Source organism: Lepidochelys kempii, chromosome 5, assembly GCF_965140285.1.
Source record: "Lepidochelys kempii isolate rLepKem1 chromosome 5, rLepKem1.hap1, whole genome shotgun sequence".
NCBI classification, from domain to species: domain Eukaryota; kingdom Metazoa; phylum Chordata; order Testudines; family Cheloniidae; genus Lepidochelys; species Lepidochelys kempii.
Window position 1 is genome coordinate 130,383,048 of NC_136384.1, and position 19,066 is coordinate 130,402,113.

At 44.0% G+C, this 19,066-nt stretch overlaps 1 protein-coding gene across 8 annotated transcripts in view; it reads left to right on the plus strand.

The window, feature by feature from the left end:
- Positions 1–19,066, plus strand: part of DNAH6 (dynein axonemal heavy chain 6) — a 192,300-nt gene that overhangs the window by 19,336 nt on the left and 153,898 nt on the right. For all 8 annotated transcript variants that reach the window (XM_073345870.2, XM_073345872.2, XM_073345871.2 and 5 more), the window contains 8 exons: positions 2,817–2,933; positions 6,485–6,685; positions 7,138–7,258; positions 8,273–8,424; positions 9,055–9,207; positions 11,970–12,221; positions 13,875–14,003; positions 16,418–16,531. In XM_073345870.2, coding sequence (XP_073201971.1) covers positions 2,817–2,933; positions 6,485–6,685; positions 7,138–7,258; positions 8,273–8,424; positions 9,055–9,207; positions 11,970–12,221; positions 13,875–14,003; positions 16,418–16,531 — 1,239 coding nt within the window. The remainder of the gene's footprint in view (positions 1–2,816; positions 2,934–6,484; positions 6,686–7,137; positions 7,259–8,272; positions 8,425–9,054; positions 9,208–11,969; positions 12,222–13,874; positions 14,004–16,417; positions 16,532–19,066) is intronic.

The window sequence follows — 19,066 nt, forward strand, 5'->3', positions numbered from 1 at the left end:
GGCTGAGGCAAATCGCCTAGCTGCTGGTTACGCGCAGCCAGACACCAGGGCGGTTAGAAGAGCACAGAAGGGTGCGGTACGCATCAGAGAAGCTTTGAAAACCAGTTTCATGACTGGCCAGGCTACGGTGTGAAAGTTCTGTTTGTTTCTCCTTGATGAAACCCCCCGCCCCTTGGTTCACTCTACTTCCCTGTAAGCTAACCACCCTCCCCTCCTCCCTTTAATCACCGCTTGCAGAGGCAATAAAGTCATTGCTGCTTCACAGTCATGCATTCGTTATTCATTCATCACACAAATAGGGAGATGACTACCAAGGTATCCCAGGAGGGGTGGTGGAGGAGGGAAGGAAAATGCCACACAGCACTTTAAGCACAGCACTTTAAAAGTTTACAACTTTAAAATTTATTGAATGACAGCCTTCTTTTTTTGGGGCAATCCTCTGTGGTGGAGTGGCTGGTTGGCCGGAGGCCCCCCCACCGCGTTCTTGGGCGTCTGGGTGTGGAGGCTATGGAACTTGGGGAGGAGGGCGGTTGGTTACAGAGGGGCAGCAGTGGCAGTCTGTGCTCCAGCTGCCTTTGCTGCAGCTCAACCATACACTGGAGCATTCTGGTTTGGTCCTGCAGCAGCCTCAGCATTGAATCCTGCCTCCTCTCATCACGCTGCCGCCACATTTGAGCTTCAGCCCTCTCTTCAGCCCGCCACTTACTCTCTTCAGCCTTCCACCTCTCCTCCCGGTCATTTTGTGCTTTCCTGCACTCTGACATTATTTGCCTCCACGCATTCGTCTGTGCTCTGTCAGTGTGGGAGGACAGCATGAGCTCGGAGAACATTTCATCGCGAGTGCGTTTTTTTTTCTTTCTAAGCTTCACTAGCCTCTGGGAAGGAGAAGATCCTGTGATCATTGAAACACATGCAGCTGGTGGAGAAAAAAAAAAGGGACAGCGGTATTTAAAAAGACACATTTTATAAAACAGTCGCTACACTCTTTCAGGGTAAACCTTGCTGTTAACATTACATACATAGCACATGTGCTTTCGTTACAAGGTCACATTTTGCCTCCTCCCACCGCGTGACTACCCCCTCAACCTTCCCCCCTCCCTGTGGCTAACAGCGGGGAACATTTCTGTTCAGCCACAGGCAAACAGCCCAGCAGGAACGGGCACCTCTGAGTGTCCCTGAAGAAAAGCACTCTATTTCAACCAGGTGACCATGAATTATATCTCACTCTCCTGAGGATAACACAGAGAGATAAAGAACGGATTTTGGTTGAATGCCAGCAAACATACACTGCAATGCTTTGTTCTACAGTGATTCGCGAGTACGTGTTACTGGCCTGGAGTGGTAAAGTGTCCTACCATGAAGGACGAAATAAGGCTGCCCTCCCCAGAAACCTTTTGCAAAGGCTTTAGGACTACATCTAGGAGAACCGCAAATGCCAGGGCAAAGTAATCCTTTCACATGTTTGCTTTTAAACCATGTATAGCATTTTAAAAGGTACACTCACCAGAGGTCCCTTCTCCGCCTGCTGGGTCCAGGAGGCAGCCTTGGGTGGGTTCGGGGGGTACTGGCTCCAGGTCTAGGGTGAGAAACAGTTCCTGGCTGTCGGGAAAACCGGTTTCTCTGCTTGCTTGCTGTGAGCTATCTACAACCTCCTCCTCATCATCATCTTCTTCGTCCCCAAAACCTGCTTCCGTATTGCCTCCATCTCCATTGAAGGAGTCAAACAACACGGCTGGGGTAGTGGTGGCTGAACCCCCTAAAATGGCATGCAGCTCATCATAGAAGCGGCATGTTTGGGGCTCTGACCCAGAGCGGCTGTTCGCCTCTCTGGTTTTCTGGTAGGCTTGCCTCAGCTCCTTCAGTTTCACCGCGGCACTGCTTCGGGTCCCTGTTATGGCCTCTGTCCTTCATGCCCTGGGAGATTTTGACAAAGGTTTTGGCATTTCGAAAACTGGAACGGAGTTCTGATAGCACGGATTCCTCTCCCCAAACAGCGATCAGATCCCGTACTTCCCGTTCGGTCCATGCTGGAGCTCTTTTGCGATTCTGGGACTCCATCATGGTCACCTCTGCTGATGAGCTCTGCATGGTCACCTGCAGCTTGCCACGCTGGCCAAAGAGGAAATGAGATTCAAAAGTTTGCGGTTCTTTTCCTGTCTACCTGGCCAGTGCATCTGAGTTGAGAGTGCTGTCCAGAGCGGTCAGAATGGAGCACTCTGGGATAGCTCCCGGAGGCCAATACCATCGAATTGTGTCCACAGTACCCCAAATTCGAGCCGGGAACGTCGATTTAAGTGCTAATCCACTTGTCAGGGGTGGAGTAAGGAAATCGATTTTAAGAGCCCTTTAAGTCGAAATAAAGGGCTTCACTGTGTGGATGGGTGCAGGTTTAAATCGATTTAACGTTGCTAAATTCGACCTAAAGTCCTAGTGTAGACCAGGGCTAAGGGCTTGATTCTGATCTTACTTACCACAGTTTTACACTGTTGTAATTCTATTGACTTTGACAGAGTTAATCTTTATTATACCCAATTTAATTGAGATCAGAAGAATCTGTCTTTGCAAGTTTGTTCACAAAGAGTTTAGGGCCTAGTTTGGCTCCCGTTGAAGTACCAGAAATTTTGCCATTGATTTCAGTGAATCCAGGATTGACCCCTGACATTTATTTGTTTTATCAAACTTTTTCATTCTTCTTTTGTCTGCTTAAAAGAAATGTGCAGCATCATAGAGAAAAAGTGATGTTTATTTTTCACCCAAGATTTTTAAAAATTTCCTGATCTTTTGAAATTTGTATTGTTTTGGTTTCATTGTTTCAGGCTGTGTCAGGGACTGCAGGGCAGGATGAAGAGGAATCATTTCTGCCCATGTTTCTTACAGAGTTAATTTTGGAGATCCATGCATTGTTGTTTGCACCATCTTTGGATGACTTCCAGGTCTGTTGTAAGAAAGATTTATCTTTTAGTTGCATGTTTTAATCAGTTTCACTGAACAGAAATGTCAGGATTGTGGGCCAGATTCACTGGTATGCCCTGCTTGTTTTTATGGAGTCCAGAGACACACAGCAGCTGCAAATCTTGTTTCACTGCCTGGTCACTAGAGTGGTGCAAAATAGCCATAGCATCCTAGTGATCCCTGTATGTTCGGTAGTGATCAATGGCTCCATGTCTAGTTGGTAGCCGGTATTAAGTGGAGTGCCCCAAGGGTCAGTCCTCGGACCGGTTTTGTTCAATATCTTCCTTAATGATCTGGAGGATGGTGTGGATTGCACCGTCAGCAATGACACAGACACTATGCAGATGACACTAAACTGGGAGGAGAGGTAGATACGCTGGAGTGTAGGGATAGGATACAGAGGGCCCTAGACAAATTTAGAGGATTGGGCCAAAAGAAATCTGATGAGGTTCAACAAGGACAAGTGCAGAGTCCTGCACTTAGGACGGAAGAATCCCATGCACCGCTACAGACTAGGGACCGAATGGCTCGGCAGCAGTTCTGCAGAAAAGGACCTAGGGATTACAGTGGACAAGAAGCTGGATATGAGTCAACAGTGTGCCGTTGTTGCCAAGAAGGCCAATGGCAATTTGGGCTGTATAAGTAGGGGCATTGCCAGCAGATGGAGGGACGTGATCGTTCCCCTCTATTCGACATTGGTGAGGCCTCATCTGGAGTATTGTGTCCAGCTTTGGGCCCCACACCACAAGAAGGATGTGGAAAAATTGGAAAGAGTCCAGCGGAGGGCAACAAAAAATGATTAGGGGACTGGAACACATGACTTATGAGGAGAGGCTGAGGGAACTGGGATTGTTTAGTCTGCAGACGAGAAGAATGAGGGGGGATTTGATAGCTGCTTTCAACTACCTGAAAGGGGTTCCAAAGAGGATGGATCTATCATAGAATCATAGAATATCAGGGTTGGAAGGGACCCCAGAAGGTCATCTAGTCCAACCCCCTGCTCGAAGCAGGACCAATTCCCAGTTAAATCATCCCAGCCAGGGCTTTGTCAAGCCTGACCTTAAAAACCTCTAAGGAAGGAGATTCTACCACCTCCCTAGGTAACGCATTCCAGTGTTTCACCACCCTCTTAGTGAAAAAGTTTTTCCTAATATCCAATCTAAACCTCCCCCACTGCAACTTGAGACCATTACTCCTCATTCTGTCATCTGCTACCATTGAGAACAGTCTAGAGCCATCCTCTTTGGAACCCCCTTTCAGGTAGTTGAAAGCAGCTATCAAATCCCCCCTCATTCTTCTCTTCTGCAGGCTAAACAATCCTAGCTCCCTCAGCCTCTCCTCATAAGTCATGTGTTCCAGACCCCTAATCATTTTTGTTGCCCTTCGCTGGACTCTCTCCAATTTATCCACATCCTTCTTGTAGTGTGGGGCCCAAAACTGGACACAGTACTCCAGATGAGGCCTCACCAATGTCGAATAGAGGGGAACGATCGCGTCCCTTGATCTGCTCGCTATGCCCCTACTTATACATCCCAAAATGCCATTGGCCTTCTTGGCAACAAGGGCACACTGCTGACTCATATCCAGCTTCTCGTCCACTGTCACCCCTAGGTCCTTTTCCGCAGAACTGCTGCCGAGCCATTCGGTCCCTAGTCTGTAGCTGTGCATTGGGTTCTTCCGTCCTAAGTGCAGGACCCTGCACTTATCCTTATTGAACCTCATCAGATTTCTTTTGGCCCAATCCTCCAATTTGTCTAGGTCCTTCTGTATCCTATCCCTCCCCTCCAGCGTATCTACCACTCCTCCCAGTTTAGTATCATCCGCAAATTTGCTGAGAGTGCAATCCACACCATCCTCCAGATCATTTATGAAGATATTGAACAAAACCGGCCCCAGGACCGACCCTTGGGGCACTCCACTTGATACCGGCTACCAACTAGACATGGAGCCATTGATCACTACCCGTTGAGCCCGACAATCGAGCCAGCTTTCTACCCACCTTTATAGTGCATTCATCCAGCCCATACTTCCTTAACTTGCTGACAAGAATACTGTGGGAGACCGTGTCAAAAGCTTTGCTAAAGTCAAGAAACAATACATCCACTGCTTTCCCTTCATCCACAGAACCAGTAATCTCATCATAAAAGGCGATTAGATTAGTCAGGCATGACCTTCCCTTGGTGAATCCATGCTGGCTGTTCCTGATCACTTTCCTCTCATGCAAGTGCTTCAGGATTGATTCTTTGAGGACCTGCTCCATGATTTTTCCAGGGACTGAAGTGAGGCTGACTGGCCTGTAGTTCCCAGGATCTTCCTTCTTCCCTTTTTTAAAGATTGGCACTACATTAGCCTTTTTCCAGTCATCCGGGACTTCCCCGGTTCGCCACGAGTTTTCAAAGATCTAGACTGTTCTCGGTAGTTGCAGATGACAGAATGAGGAATAATGGTCTCAAGCTGCAGTGGGGGAGGTTTAGGTTGGATATTAGGAAAAACTTTTTCACTAAGAGGGTGGTGAAACACTGGAATGCGTCACCTAGGGAGGTGGTGGAATCTCCTTCCTTAGAAGTTTTTAAGGTCAGGCTTGACAAAGCCCTGGCTGGGATGATTTAACTGGGAATTGGTCCTGCTTTGAGCAGGGGGTTGGACTAGATGACCTTCTGGGGTCCCTTCCAACCCTGATATTCTATTATTCTATGGTGCTCTCACTATAAAAATGGAACTGATTATGTGCTTTGGATCTCAAAGATACCTGTATGCATTAGGGATTCATCCCACACTCTCAGGTGACATCTCACATTTGTACATACTCTCTACCTGATTGTCTCCCACTGCTGCCCTTTGGAATACAGACTGCTGCCTAATACAGTAACCGCTCAGGGAATGTCTACACTGCAGCTGGGAGCGAGCCTCCCAGCCCAGGTAGACAGAGTTGGGCTTGTGGAGCTCACAATAGCGCACTAAAAAGGAGCTGTGTGAACACTGCAGCGCTGGCGGAGGCTTGGACCCTGTGGGTAGGATGGGCTTGAACTTGGGTGGCTAGCCCGAGTCTCTGCAAGTGCCTCAACCTGCGCATATCTATTTTTAATGCAGTAGCACAAGCCAGCTACTGCATTAAACTGTCTTCTTGGGCTAACTGAGTCTGCATAGCTTTCTTCAGCTCTTCTTCCACATCCAATGGTGCAACAGTGATATTCTGCATCAATTGTGGCTGGGAACCAGCTCTTCTCTACAAGCAGAGTGTCTTCTGGCTACTACTGTATTTTTTGTTGTGAGGAGTGATGGTTTTCTCTGGGTTCTCCCTGTTTGCTCTCCGTATGAGGCTCCATCTAGTATCTTATCTGGCAAGAGCAGTGCTTAGCATGTTGCCTCTCCACTACTCCCCATTCCTGCTGGTCTGGAAGTGAGACATAATCTGCTGTAGACCTTTGCATACATACAAATGCACTATATTTTGGAAATATTTCACACCTAATTTATTTCACAATTCAGAAGGATTCAAAGGGTGTTAATGATGTTTTCTGTTGTCTAACAGGAACGTATTGCAGATATTATTAATCAGTTTCAGGCAACTGTGTTGTCTGTTGCTAACCTTGTACCTGATCAATACTTTGATGCCTTTACTCGTCCTATTATTAATAACAAAATTGAAGAAAAGACTTGTGGTGAAGGACCAAGTTTATCAACCATGTTTAAAGATGATAAGCATTTGCAAGCTATCATCCAGCAAATAAAGGTACCAAACGGTTTCAATTTTAGATTTGATTTTTAATTAATCAATACCGCTGTGTGCCAAGTCTCTTCTGAAGGTACTGCCCGTAGGTTTGTCTAAGGGTGATACAACACTGTACAGTTTGCATGCCTATCCAATCTTTGATGAGACTGGGCTAATTTCCACAAGGAAATTGACTGACACTACCAAATATTTTCAACCAGGTCACCAAACTGACCTTAGATGGCAATGAGTTTGATTCACCATTGATCTGAGTTAGATGCAGATTGGCGACCTAGAGATAAAAGACCACTATTCCATTAGCAATCTACTGAACCTTACAGTTTCTCCAGAAATTTTCTTTTAAAGTACCAAAAAGAGGAGTCAATGTATCATGTAGAATTGTTTTAATTTCTTCTATTTGTTTGCGCCAAGCAAATTCTTATGTACAATGGTTTTTTTTGTGTAACATTTAGGAAACTGTGTATTCAGCATTTGAGTCAGCCAGCTTATATGCAGACACTTTTGAACGGTTTCGGTTATTTTTCAAAGAAAATGAAAGTCTTGACTTGGAAGCTCTGAAGCAGCAGGAACATGGTGAGTTCTCTTTTTCTCTAATTTTTAACTAAGATTCTTTGTTTGTTCGTTTTCTGTGTTATTGCAGCAAATATCTGCGGTATTTACTCTTGATTTGGTTATAAATGTTCTCTAGACCAGTTTCCAGCAGAGGAGTGCATTAATCATGGGTTCAAACATTTATTTACTCTTTCACACAAAATAATCTATGACTGTGTGCACACAAGATAACAATGGAATGAACTCCATTTGTATCTGCCACAGTGGAATAAGCTGTATTTAAGCCTTCATCCTGCAACTTGATCTGCATAGGTGGCCCCTGTGGAATCCTTTTAAAGTCAGTACTGTTCCATGAGGGGGCTGTGCTCATCTGATTGTGGGATCTGAGCCTTAGTTTGCACCTTTTGACTTCTTATCTGCTTATGCCCAAATAAATCTGTTAGTCTTTAAGGCCTCATTGTTTTAAGTATTTCAGTGTTTCTCCGGTGTGCTAGGCAGGTACTGATGTTTACCTGCACCATGCAAGGGCCACTGCCTCCAGCAGCAGTGCACGTTTGTCCCTCCAGCAGATGATTTCTTCCCTCAGCCCTGGCACAGCCTCTCCCTACCCACTGCCCTTTCATAAGCCAGAGTAGGTCCCCATTCCCTTTATGTTTATTTACTCAGTGAGGACAAGTGTCATGCCTTTTAAAAAGAAAAAGCTAATCAAACTTTATAGAACTTAAATTTTAAAAGGCTTGGTTTTAGCTTTGGGCAAAGGTTCAGGTTGTTTTATCCAAATTGAATGGTCTGTACCTATCTCTTAAAGCTGAACCTTAGTTTTGAAACACTGACCCATAGCTCTGTCTTGTAGTTTCAGTACATTGTTCAGTTGAATAGATGTTTGCATTTGTTTCTGTTTAGATAATCAAAGTTCTAAATATGTTTTGTTATGTTTACAACTATCTGATAACAATTGTTCATACACTTTTGATCATTCTTCACACAAAGTGTCAGTTATTATTTTTAGTTTGACACTGTCATTATAACACACAGGTGTTGATTTCTTTGCGGAACAACTGGAGAAATATCACAGAGAACACAAAGATGCTTTGGCTATAAAGCAGAAAAGAAATGTAGGCTTGTTGCTTATAGATGCTAGAAAACTGAAAGAAAAATTAATACCATCACCAAAGCGCTGCTTGGAGGTAAATCTACAGGCAATATAGCAAGAATTTATTCCATTTCAGTTTTGCTAAGGTCAGTGACTGCCCAGTGAAGCAACTGGACAAGCTGGCCAGTTTGTTTTGTTTGAAGTCCTACCATTATTTATATTCTAGTACAAAAAATGTTATGATATCTCCAGCAATATCATGGGTTCATCTCGTTTTTAAACTCAGTTCATACGCTAATTTCACAGGTACTTTGCAACATCCTTTAAGATGTACTGCAAAATATTACAATGTGGCATCTTGGTTGTAAAGTGGAGTATCTTACCATGAGCACACAGTGCCAGTGCTTTGGGATTGTACTGGCTGCCTGTTTGTTATAGGTTCAAGTTTAAAATGATCTGCTCTGAAAAAGGCCTAATTGGCCTGGAACCTCCCTAACAGAGAACATTCACCTCTCCCTATGACATCAGTTGAGATCAGCGGAGGCTCTCGAGCTGGAGCTCCTTTGGTTAAAAAGAAAGGAACTGCCAGCAGAGCATTCTACACGAGGGCTCTTCATCTTTGGAACTCGCTCCCATCCAGGCCAAAATAGCATGAATTTATTGACCTTTCACCTCTAGCTTTAAGAATATTTTACACAATCTACTATTTCCCTTTGCTTTCTAGGTTATTAACGATATGCTTCCAGTTATCGGGAAGAAAAAAGTGGCTGCCATTATCGCTGAGGCACAAGATGCCAAATTTAAACTTGAGTTTCTCCCATCCACAACTACAGAATATGTTAATAGCCTGATATTCCTTGATGAAATTCAGGAACGAGTAAGTACGTTCTATCTTTCAGGAGATTGGGGTGAGGGGCCACTGCATATATGTATACGTATTTTATATATGTCATTTATTGAAAAAGGTGGGTAAGGACGACCATGTATTCACATGCTGCAGACCCCCACAAAAGTAAAAAATAAAGTTTGTACATTATCATTTCTTAATGGAGCATCACTAGAAATTATAAGACTGGGTCAGAGTTAATATCAAACTTGTGTTATACTTTTTTGCTTATACACAGCCAGTTCATTAGTCAGGAATGGACTATTGAGCTGACGACCTCCATCACAGAGATGTGTCTCATCACATCACAGAGACAGCAGAGTGGTGAGGAGTTTTGGTGTCACATTTCCCTCTATATAAAACTGGGATCTGTGTCTCAAGCCCAGTATTCTGCCTTTACTGGTAGAAGCAGCTCAAGAAGAGAAGAGCTTTCTCTGCTCAGTTTGCTATTGAAAGGCTTTTTTCATTGGCTATGTCTGAAGTTCTTTTCCCTCCTCCTCACTCCTCCTGGCAGGCTCCTGATGCACAGAGCTCAGTGGAGGATGTGACTAGAGAAAACAAGCATAGCAGGGCCACTATCTATGAGTATCCTTCTCTTCTAGCAGTGGGGTACTATCTGGCAGCCCCTCCAGCTTCTGAGACTGATGATTTTCTGTGCTGATACTGCATAGTGGTAACACTTACATGAAGAGCCTTTTCAGATGCTCCTCTTGTCAATGGCCAAGGTCCTTGGACAACTAGTTCACCTTCCCAGGTTCAGTCCTTCAGCCTTTAAAAATTTGGTGCAAGATCAGAAATCTGACACAGGAAAGGTCTCTATCAGAGGTCCTAGTTAGCAGGATCAAGTTGATATGCCTCCCTCTTAGACTAGGATGCACGAATGGAATTTCACTTGTGCCATGGGAAGTATTCGTACACGGTACTGGAAGAGGAACCTAATGATATCAGCTGCTTCTGTGCAGGGTATGATCAATGGCCAGGCCAACTGGCTGAGTCATCAGACACTCTCCCCAAGACAGTGTGGGGATTGAATGGCAAATGCTTCAGTCAGTCTTCCTGGAGTGGGGGAATCCACAGATTGACTCAAATAGCAACAGCAATGGTATCTGTTCTGTTCCAGGGAATGAGAAAGCAAGGCATGGAAGATAGATGCCTTCTCCTTTAGTCTGTCCTTGTTAGTGTTTATGGTCATCAAAGACCTCCTGGTGCCAGGATCATGTGTGCTACCATGACAAAGGCATAGTTTAATTGACAGCCTAAAACTGGGAAGGATGAATTGTGAATTTGGCCATCCCAACTAGCTGGAGAATGTTCTCCTTCAGACTATGGGAGATTCTATATCCAAGATTTGTTACCACATCTTCAGAACCTGATGTATTATATGCAACATGGCCTCAGTGCTAAATCAGTTTCAGCCAAGACCTATATTTGGTTTTTGTTCAATCAATACATTAAGAATCCAAGTGGCTATATTAGGAGCTCTTATGATTCCTTCAGAAAAGAGATTCTAATTTCTCATCCTCCTGTGCTCAGATTTACGCATGCTGTGACAGAAATCTGTCCTTCTATCCAAACACCCATTGGAAGTTGTTCCTGGATTAGCTGATGCAGCAGTCATTTGAACTGTGGGCTACAACCCCAGTGTTTTTTTCCTCTTAATTTAAAGTAGCTTTTCTTATACCAGTCACCCCTGTGAGAAGGAACAGTATTTTGAATGTCTGATTAGTCATGGCAATGCGGTCCTACAGACAATCTTGGAATTCCTTTCTAAAGTTGTCCCTTACCAACTGCACCAGGAAATTTTTTTCATCCTTTTTGTACAAATATTTCTTACCTCACTGAGATAAGATGGCAGCTTCTGGACATGTTGTTAGTTGCTTCAGGGTCAGAAGCATTGGAAGTTATCCGCTGGGCTTGTGATGCAGTTTACCAAGCATATGTAGGGGGAAGCTGTGATATCAGAAATCCTTGGCAGTGAGCTGCCACTGCATGCTCATGGGTGGTGTGGCCAAACCAATAGACCATTCCAGACTAGAGGACTTCCTGTTAGGAGGAGACAACTTTTACAGGTAAGGACAAAGCTACCTGTTTTCATTTTTAAAATGTTTCTAATTATTGCCAGCTGAAAAATATGTACTTATTGCACTCACAGGTGGTGAATGCTGTGTTAAACATTGAACTACATTTTCAAGTTTTAACCTCCCTTTTTCAGCTGCTAATAATTTTCTCAAATTCCTTTTAGACTGAAATTTCACACTTTTAGTAGCAGCAAAATCCATCCTCTCCAAGTGGGAACCAGAACATCCAGAAATAGACTTACTTGCAACCAGCAAAATAAAGCAAACTGAGAGAGTAACTGTGTGCCACTGCCTAATATTTTAGTATCAAAACTCTCTACAATGGAATAAAATGGTAACATAGCATACTGTATGCTAAGGGAGGGTACATTGAAGAAGATGCCATAAGTCCAGCCAAACATTTCTGTCTTCTCCAGCAGCCTGGACATACTCTGTTTTCAAACAGTAGTGATATAAGAAACTAAAAAATTCAGGGACAAGATTAACCTGTTAATTTTAATCACATAAAAAGATAATATTTGGCTAGGACTTGTTTTCTTCCCCTTATTAAAATTATTTTTCTATAATAACCATATTTTGATACTGTCAGCAATGTAACTAAGATTAAATAATGGTAAGGATTACTTAAGAAAACATGGTTGATTCACAGTAGTTGAAGTATGACTGTTTTTGCAGATTGAAAGCCTTGAAGAAGAAGGAAATGTGGTAACTCAGATGTATCAGCTTATTGAACAGTACCAAGTACCAACACCTCCTGAAGATTTTGCTCTTTTTGCAACTCTGAAACCATCCATTGTTGCAGTTCGCAATGCAATTGACAAATCAGTGGGTGAAAGAGATTCCAGCATTACCAAATTTTGTCAACATTTAGACCAAGATGTTGTAGAGCTAAATGAGGAAGTGAAAGAAGTGAAACAGCAAGCCCAGGTTTGCAAAGAGCAGTTTACATTATTTTCATACTGTACATAATTTCTGCAATTGTGTTTTATTAAAACAAGACAACCGAGCAGTAATAAGGACTATAAAGTTATCAACAGTCTATTCAACAATGTGAAGTAAGGTTTGATCTGTAATCCGATGCAAATGCTCACATTTTAAATTGTGCTGTATGAGTTAAAGGGTTGCACAGTATTTCTGAGGACAGGATTTGGCCTTATGGATCTAAATATATAGGACCAAATTGTATCTTCTGCACCAAAACAGAGCTGATCTTATCACAGTGGTTCTCTCAGGGACTGGACTTCTCCCCAACCTGTCTCAGAGCTTCAGCAATGTCCCACATACTTACTGCCTCTGCATGTGATGGGGTTCATCAGCTTGACACTTGCTCCTTCACCTTCCTGCCCTCACCCCAAGGTCCCTGAGCATCGGGGTACAGTGAGTCACCATGAAGCTGGGCTCTGTGCCTTCTCAGGGGCTGTGGACCCCACATGGAGTCCCAAAATGCTCATCTTCCTACCACAGGCAAGGGAAGCACACCAGTTCCATTGTAACCAGGGTGTTGTGGATAGAGGGGCAGGATTTGATCTGTAATGCTTAGACATATTTTGAAACGTACATGTTTTTAAAAGTGAGAAGTAATTCTTCTGCTCTACTCTGCGCTGATTAGGCTTCAGCTGGAGTATTGTGTCCAGTTCTGGGTGCCACATTTCAGGAAAGATATGGACAAATTGGAGTAAGTCCAGAGAAGAGCAAAAAAATTAAAACATGACCTATCAGGGAAGATTGAAAAAATTGGGTTTGTTTAGTCTGGAAAAGAGAAGATTGAGAGGGGACAGGATAACAGTTTTCAAATATATAAAAGGCTGTTACACGGAGGAGGGAGAGAAAATGTTCTTAACCTCTGAGGATAGGACAAGAAGCCATGGGCTTAAATTGCAGCAAGGGAGGTTTAGGTTGGACATTAGGCAAAACTTCCTAACTGTCAGGGTGGTTAAGCACTGGAATAAATTGCCTAGGGAGGTTGTGGAATCCCCATCGTTGGGGATTTTTAAGAGCAGGTTAGACAAACACCTGTCAGAGATGGTCTAGATAATACTTAGTCCTGCCATGAGTGCAGGGGGCTGGACTATGTGACCTCTCGAGGTCCCTTCCAGTCCTGTGATTCTATCATTTCATGGTTATGGATATAAAAGGGATCAGTACTTGCCCAACTGCAGGGTTTCCTCACAGATGTTGCCATAAGCAATCAGGTCCTGGAAAGATGCCCTTACTGTGTGGCCCTAACCATGGCATAGGGAAGTCCCATGATCTATGCGGTTAGGAAGCTAACCTTCACCAACTGACGACAAATGGAAGATGGCGGTGGGAGAATATATTTTTCATTTATAAAGAGAAGAGATTTGATCTAGAATCTTTGAGACTTGATAACTTTTCCATACCTATTTACATTGGTCATTTAAAATAGATTAAATCTCATCACACATACGTTATGCAATAAATTTTAATATTGAAACATTGGTCCTATATGTCACTGAGTTTAAAACTTATTTCCATTAGCCTGGAATATAGGATGTTTATCTCAACCTGAACTAAAAGCTAAATTTAACAAACTAACAAAAAGTTGTTTTTGCTAAACAGGACCCACAGATTTTGGATATTGCAGCTGACCAAGCCAAAGTAAAACAAACTCTGACAGACTTGCAAACCATTCTAGATGAGCTACAGAAACGGGCATTCCAGTATAAATCCTACCAGAAGAATTTTAAGGTAATTTTTCCCCTCAGCTCTTTGCTGGACTTTTATGAAGCCTGAATTGAGCTGTATTTTTTGCAGTGTTAAACAAATTTTTCTGAATAGCAGAACTTTGTAAAGCCAATGCCCTGTCTAGTGTGTTTTTGGAAATAGGTATTTCTTGCCCAAACCTGCTCATGCACAAGCGAAGGCTGGATTGAGTCTCCTTTGAAAAATTGTTTGTGTGATGTCCTAATTAAACCAATGGGATTTTGTAATCTTTGTAAGCATTTTAAAGAGACTTTATGAAAATCACAATCTCCATCAGCTACGTATGGGGGCGGGTGGGGGGTGGGAGTTCAAGGGACTAACAAAGACCCAGCTAGAAGTCTGGGGATTGTTTGTGGCTCACTTCTGATAAGGCCCAGGTAGGCCCATGTCCTATTGCATGTTTACTGGTATATCGTTTCCTAATCAAACAGGCTCATGAGGGAATCCAGATGTCCGCACACTGTACCTTCTTTGATGTGTCTGCATTGAAGGAGCTAATGCACTGTGGGAAGTACCTTGATTTTATTAGAATTTTCAGATAATACCATGGAACAGCCTGTGGCAGTCACCTGGACTTCCCCACTGGTCTCTTCAGCTAGGGAAAAAAATGCACAAGAAATGTGCAGTAGGGAGCAATCCTCCTTTGGCAGGGAGTTGGGCTATGTCTTTTAATAGGTCTTTTTCCTCTTTAGACTGTGAATCCTTTGGGCTTTGGGATTCCTTATAGGCTTGGAAACCAGAGTTCTTCTGGAGCATAACCCTTGTAAGAGCTACATTAAAGAAACAAAAGTGACAAACACTGACTGCATTTGTAATATCTATGAACTATCTGTTGTATGAGGGCCTCATGAGCATTAGATGAGAGCTTTGCCACCACGCCTGGATGTTTGTGTGGCAATAAATGTAATGCTGATGAGAACGACTGATGACAGGGAGTTTGTAAGCTTTGTAAGCACTCACCTTACAACTTACTTGCCTCTCAGAGGGTACCTACATTGCTGGAAGGGCCACTAGAGCTTATAACTTCAGCCGGTACAATATCTGATAGTACAACAGCTGAGACTTCTTTCAAAGGTTCCACTTCTCATAGTTGAAAGCACTGGGTTACACAACTGTATGTCATAACTTCTAAGAACTATATTGGAGGAGGCTGTAATTTCCCTGGGTTTGGAAATGTGCTTTAAGTGGATACATATGTACAGCTGTAACAGTAGGTTTAGAGGGGTAAGTAGCACCAGCATGCTGTTGGAAAGAACAGACTTTTTTGGAAGATGTCAGTTTGCTGGTTACTAACCTAATGCCATCTTTGGGTAGCACCTGGATCCTAATAATATTTAGGTGGCCACAATACCATCTGAAAACATGGGCAGTTGAGTTATTGTAAATTGGTTATGGGTGATAAATAGAATTATTGCAATCTGTTAGAGTGGGAGAACTCCTCTACCTGTAGTTAAAGGGAATGTCACTGATACGTCTCAGGACTGGGTATACGATGGAAATCAAATAGAGCCTTTCCAGCTTCTTAAAGCATATCTTTGTTTAGTGATGAATATTCAGCACAGATGGAGAGAGCTATTTTAATGCAATGTATGTGCCTTGGCAGTTTTTCACAGAACTGACTAAAAATTAACAGTAGACTGCAATATTTACTGACTGCTGTAAATAAAAGGAGTCAAGACAACTGAATGGAGTTCACAATAATTTTGTATCTTTTGCACAAAAATATTTAAGAAGAAAAGTGGTTTAGAACAGATTATTTGCTCCTAAAGCAATATGATAAATTGCTATCCCTACTCTTCCCCAATGTTAACTGTAGCATTTGGGAAATGTGAAGTGGGTATTTTAAAAAATACATATTAGATCAGAGGTGGGCAAACTACAGCCCGTGGGCCACTTCTGGCCCGCGGGACCGTCTTGCCTAGCCTTTGAGCTCCTGGCCAGGGAGGCTACCTCTGGCCCCTCCCCTGCTGCTCCTCCCCCCCCACCGCAGTGACGCCGCTGGTAAGAGGGCGGAGAGCAGGGGGGTTGGATAAGGGGCAGGGAGTCCTGGGGGGCAGTCAGGGGACAAGGAGAAGGGGGCGGTTGGATGGGGTGGAGGTTGGATAAGGGGCAAGAGGTCCCGGGGGGCCTCTCATGGGGTGGGGGTGTGGATAGGGGACAGGGAATGGGGGGGGGGTTGGATATGTCTGGGGTTCTGAGGGGGGCGGGAAGTGGGAGGGGGCGTATAGGAGGTGGGGGGCCAGGCTGTTTGGGGGGAACAGCCTTTCCTACCCAGCCCTCCATACAGTTTCGCACCCCCATGTGGCCCTCGGGCCAAAAAGTTTGTCCATCCCTGCATTAAATTGTTTGTTTGTTTTATAATAAGTTTTAAAAATGACTTTTTAAATTTCTCTTTTGAGGTGGAAATTTCAAAATTTGATGCTTTGGAGGAAGTTAGTGCAGAACTGAAACTCAAACAGCTGCTTTGGGATTCTTGTTCTGAATGGGAAATACTCCAAACAGAATGGATGGAGGTAAATTAAGTGCTCTGATTCCTAAATGACTAAGTATAAAAATGATGTATAATACAGTTTATAATATAAAATTCTAGTTTATAATATGTAGAAAAAATACTTTCTTTTATTTTTCCAAAGTGGCATTATAGATTTTTGAATTACAGAGCTATAAAAGATTACTATGCAGCTAATCTTTTTGTAAATTATTCCAGAGGTTATGCTTCTTGAATTGCTCTATACTATCTTGTGAGTTTAGTGAAACAAATTGTAAAGCTTGAATAACATGGCAGGAATTTTGTAGATAAGTAAGTTTTATTCTAACCATTTAGAACAAACATTTGGGTTATGAAGGCTACTTAATCTTTGTGTCACTATGGATATCTGCAGTTACTAAGGCTAATAAAGAGGAAAAAGAAAAAGAAAAAAGAATAAAAATAGTCTGCCCTTAGATAAAGTTTCACTTTCCTTCATTTGGCTTTCTTCAGGCTTCTCTTCAAAATATACATGAGTTACTCCTGTGGGGAATTCTGTGCCACTGCGCATGCGCAGAATTTATGTCCCTCACAGATTTATTTGCTTCCCCATGGAAAAATCACTTTCTGATGGGGAAGCAAAGGAAAGCCACAAAAGCAGTCATGCGACCCTCCCCAGCAGTATGTTTCAGGTGTCCAGGGCCGTGAGCAGAGAGGTAAATGATTGTGAGGCAGGAGGCGGGACTGGGGAAGACCTGGCTGGTGTCTCCTACCCTGTGCCAGGCTCAGCTATTAGTCCCAGATGGGCTGGGGAAGATCCCCTGGCGTCCAGGGCCGTGTCAGACACACCCCCAGATTTCTCCCCCAGCTGTAGGAAATGCCGCAACCCACCCCCCACATACACACACTTCCTGCACCCAACGATCCGGAGCTGAAGGAGGAGGGATCACTGTACAGGGAGCTGCTCCCCCATCCTCCCAACCCCCAGGCCTCCATACCCCCTCATACCCAGACCCCCCCATCAAGCCTCTGGCCCCTGCACCCAGAACTCCCCCCCTGTTGAACCTCACCCCCCCTTCACCTGAACCAACCCCAATGAGCCACCTGCACCTGGATCCCTACCCCACTGAGCTCCACTTCCCCACCATCTGGACCCCTCCCCTGAGCCCCCCCCACACCTAGACCCCCCCTTCCGAGCTCTATCCCCCACGCCCCCAATGCTGCACCCCAACCACCTATACCTGGACCCAATCTGCAGGGTCCCATTACCGTTGCACCCAGAACCCTCCAACAAGCCCCTGTGCATCCAGATCCCCCCCGCATCCGGATCCCCCACTGAACCGCCCGCACCCAGATTGCTCCACACAGAACCCTCTCAACCCACACCTGGATCCCTCCATGCTAAGCCCCTCCACACTTGGATCTTGCCATGCTGAGCCTGCTTGCCCGCACCTGGCAAGGAGGGGCAGGCCCAGTCCTTGCGCTGTGTCAGGGTTGGGTGCAGCCTTTCTGCTGAGTCTGTGTCCTGGGTGGGAGTTGCACAGTGATCTCCCACCTCTGTGTAGCCAGTGGCCTGTGCTCCCCAATGCCATGCCTCCACATTTATTTGACAAATAAAATTTGCATAATTTTACAGAATTTTAAAATGTAGTATGCAAAATTTTTAATTTTTTGGTGCAGAATGCTGCCAGGAGTAGTGAGTTGGATCCTGCAGTGGTCAGATGACACCTCAAAGCATGAGTTTTGGCTACTCATGTCTTGGCCAACAAAACAGCTAATATTCTTCTGGGTTGTAAAATTCTTTCACCGCCTCTTCACATTCAGCTGTAGTTTTGACATTCTGACCGCCTGCAGTAGTAATTTCCAGCATGATTTGTGAAGAAGTTTTTGTTTTATATTTACCTGCGATTAACTTTAAACATCTCACTGATACCTTTTGTTTTCTAACCACCGATTATCTCTATAATAATATCCATAGATTGGAAGCTCTTTATGGCCAGGGCCATCTTTTCATTACATGACGTACAGAGCCTAGCACAATGGGGTCCTGAACGATGGCTCTAGGTGCTCCTTCAGTACATATAAATCCATAAATATTATTATTATGAGACCGCATATAACTCCTCAGTCATTATAGTAATGGCCTATTCTTGTGTGTGGGTTCCCAGTGCTGTACTGGTGGGAACTGCCATGACTTCAGAGGTTTAGGGCGGCCAGCACCTCCCCTCCTACAGATGGGATGTTCTCTCCCTGTTGGGGAGATGGACTAGCCCTTAGTTCCTCTAGCTGTCAGTTCCTGTTTCGCTGCTGACTGAAAGAGGGGCTCCCTATCACTGCTGCTGCAGCTGCATTAGTCAGAAAAATCAACATTTTATCTGCTTTGTGCTGATTTTTGTGATTGTTTCCTCAAGGTGTAGAGTAATGTATGCAACTATCTTAGATTCTGTCAGTGAAAACAAACTAACATATTTGGTGAAGAAAGGTTGATTTTTTTGTGCTGTGCGAGGTGTCTCCTACTTCTCAATACTAGTGTTTCATAATTTCTTCCTCCCCCACTGCTTTTAGTCTTTCCTGCTCGTTT